General features: G+C 43.1%; 1 protein-coding gene across 1 annotated transcript; it reads right to left on the bottom strand.

The window, feature by feature from the left end:
- Nucleotides 1-685: 685 nt before the first annotated feature.
- Nucleotides 686-1,606, bottom strand: LOC103353995 (olfactory receptor 49-like). The gene has a single exon (XM_008277218.1). It carries the CDS (start codon nucleotides 1,604-1,606, stop codon nucleotides 686-688), a length of 921 nt encoding a protein of 306 aa, XP_008275440.1.
- Between the last annotated feature and the right edge of the window lie 395 nt (nucleotides 1,607-2,001).

Raw genomic sequence — 2,001 nt, forward strand, 5'->3', positions numbered from 1 at the left:
TACGTATAAGAAGGAGGCGTCTGCATAACGCTGTGCTTTCCCTAGCAGCCACCGAGCATCATGTCAAAATGTGTTTTTCAGTAAATTCCAGGTGAACACAACACAGTGTTTGCTTTTATGACACCACGTTGCACTTAGAATTGACTAAATGCACATGCACAATCTTTTATTACAAAATTAAAATGTTTAGAAGTGAGCTGCAATGAAAACAATCCTTAGATCCAACAGCTGGAATAACGGCCTCTTTGTCTGAAATTATACCAGTTTGTGAGTGTTGAATGCAAAGTATTCATACAGGCACGTTCAGAGTTAACGATGACAACAATACGAGATTAATTAAATACTACGTCAGATATTCAGGCAGTTGTGCATTTCCGTGTTGTGTGCTATGTGTTGTTCTCTTTATGTGCTGCTGTTTTCTCCTGACAGAGATAAAGATGTTTTTATGCATCATGTAACGGTGAATGAGTTGCTTCTCACGCTGTAATCATTTTGTGACACACAGCTGCAGGAAACGAGTTTTATGATCAGGTACAGATTTATTAAAAACAAAGTAAAAGTATTTTAAAAAAGGATTTTAAATGAGACACACAGCTCTGAAATGAACAGAGGATGTGTCATTTTCCTCCCTGTACACAAACACAATCCTCTCCGTGTGGACAAACCCACGACTTTGATCTAAAAACTACTTTTTACTGCATATAAAATGTACAATTCTTTGTCTTATTTTTGTCAGTTTCAAACCGTACATGAGGGGGTTGACAATTGGTGGAATGACGAGGAACTCCATCGCCATGAAATTCTGAATGCCTTGTGATAAGCTTTTTCTGCCAAAACGCATGTATAACAAATCAAAAAGCAAAGATCCAACAACAACTATCAGACTGAACAAAGGCGGTACGCATGTCTGCATGAATTTCTTTCTGTTCTCTCTGGAGGTTTTGCATGTTCTGATCAGGTGCACATAAGACCAAACAACAAACACCACGTGGCTGAAGTAAAACGTGTAGTTAAATGCTGGAATAATGACTTTAGCTATGGAGACAGTGCAAGCGAGGTTAGAAATCAGCCAGTTAACACAGTAAATCTTGGGTATGTGTGAGCTACACAGCCTCGATGCTGACGTCGTTATCGTGCTCATGAACAGCAAGTAAAAGGGAACAAGCCACGCCAGAAACACCAAGACGCAGATTCTCTGTTTGGTCATCACAGTGTGATACACCAGAGGTCGACATATCGCCACGTATCTGTCGTAGGACATCAGAGCGAGGAGAGAAAAGTCAGCACAAGCCGCAGAGTGCAGCACAAAACCCTGCAGAAGGCATCCAGCGACAGAGATGACGTGAGTGGTAGACAGCAGGTCGAAAAGGAATTTGGGGTAAAAACCGGCAGTCCCGTAAAGTCCATTGATGCACAGGTTACAGAGGAAGACGTACATGGGTTCATGAAGGCTTTTATCCACGATGATGGTCACAATAATGGTCACGTTCACCAGACAGATCACACAGTAACACAGAAAGGTGAGAGCAAAGAGGGTGACTCTGTAGTTGACTGTTCCGCTTAACCCCGACAGAGTTAACATGTTAATGACTGAAACATTATCCATCACAGAATACTACTTTACCAACTCTCAGATGCCACTGGAATACCGCACAGATAGAAAACTGCATCCGTACAACCTAATGTGGGTGAGGGGAGAGAAAAACCCCTGCTCTGTGGCTTCCCGTCCCTCACAGGGTGTGCTGACACCAGTTTATATCCTCTGGTGGCAGGAACGCTGAGTGATGCTGCCGACGTGCAGCCAATCAGCGATGTGGGATTTGCCTTTGACAGAGTCAGTCAAAGGAGTCTTATTTGATTTGCTTTTGAATTTAGAAAGCAGCTTATTGTCCTTCATCAGAATTGCTGAAATCTGGGACGCTGCCATAGCGTAGTCCAATAGAGCGATGGGTTAGATCAGGGGTGTCCAATCCTGGTCCTGGAGGGCCACAGTCCTGCATG

This window comes from Stegastes partitus, unplaced genomic scaffold (assembly GCF_000690725.1).
Source record: "Stegastes partitus isolate 25-593 unplaced genomic scaffold, Stegastes_partitus-1.0.2 Scaffold91, whole genome shotgun sequence".
Classification (NCBI taxonomy): domain Eukaryota; kingdom Metazoa; phylum Chordata; class Actinopteri; family Pomacentridae; genus Stegastes; species Stegastes partitus.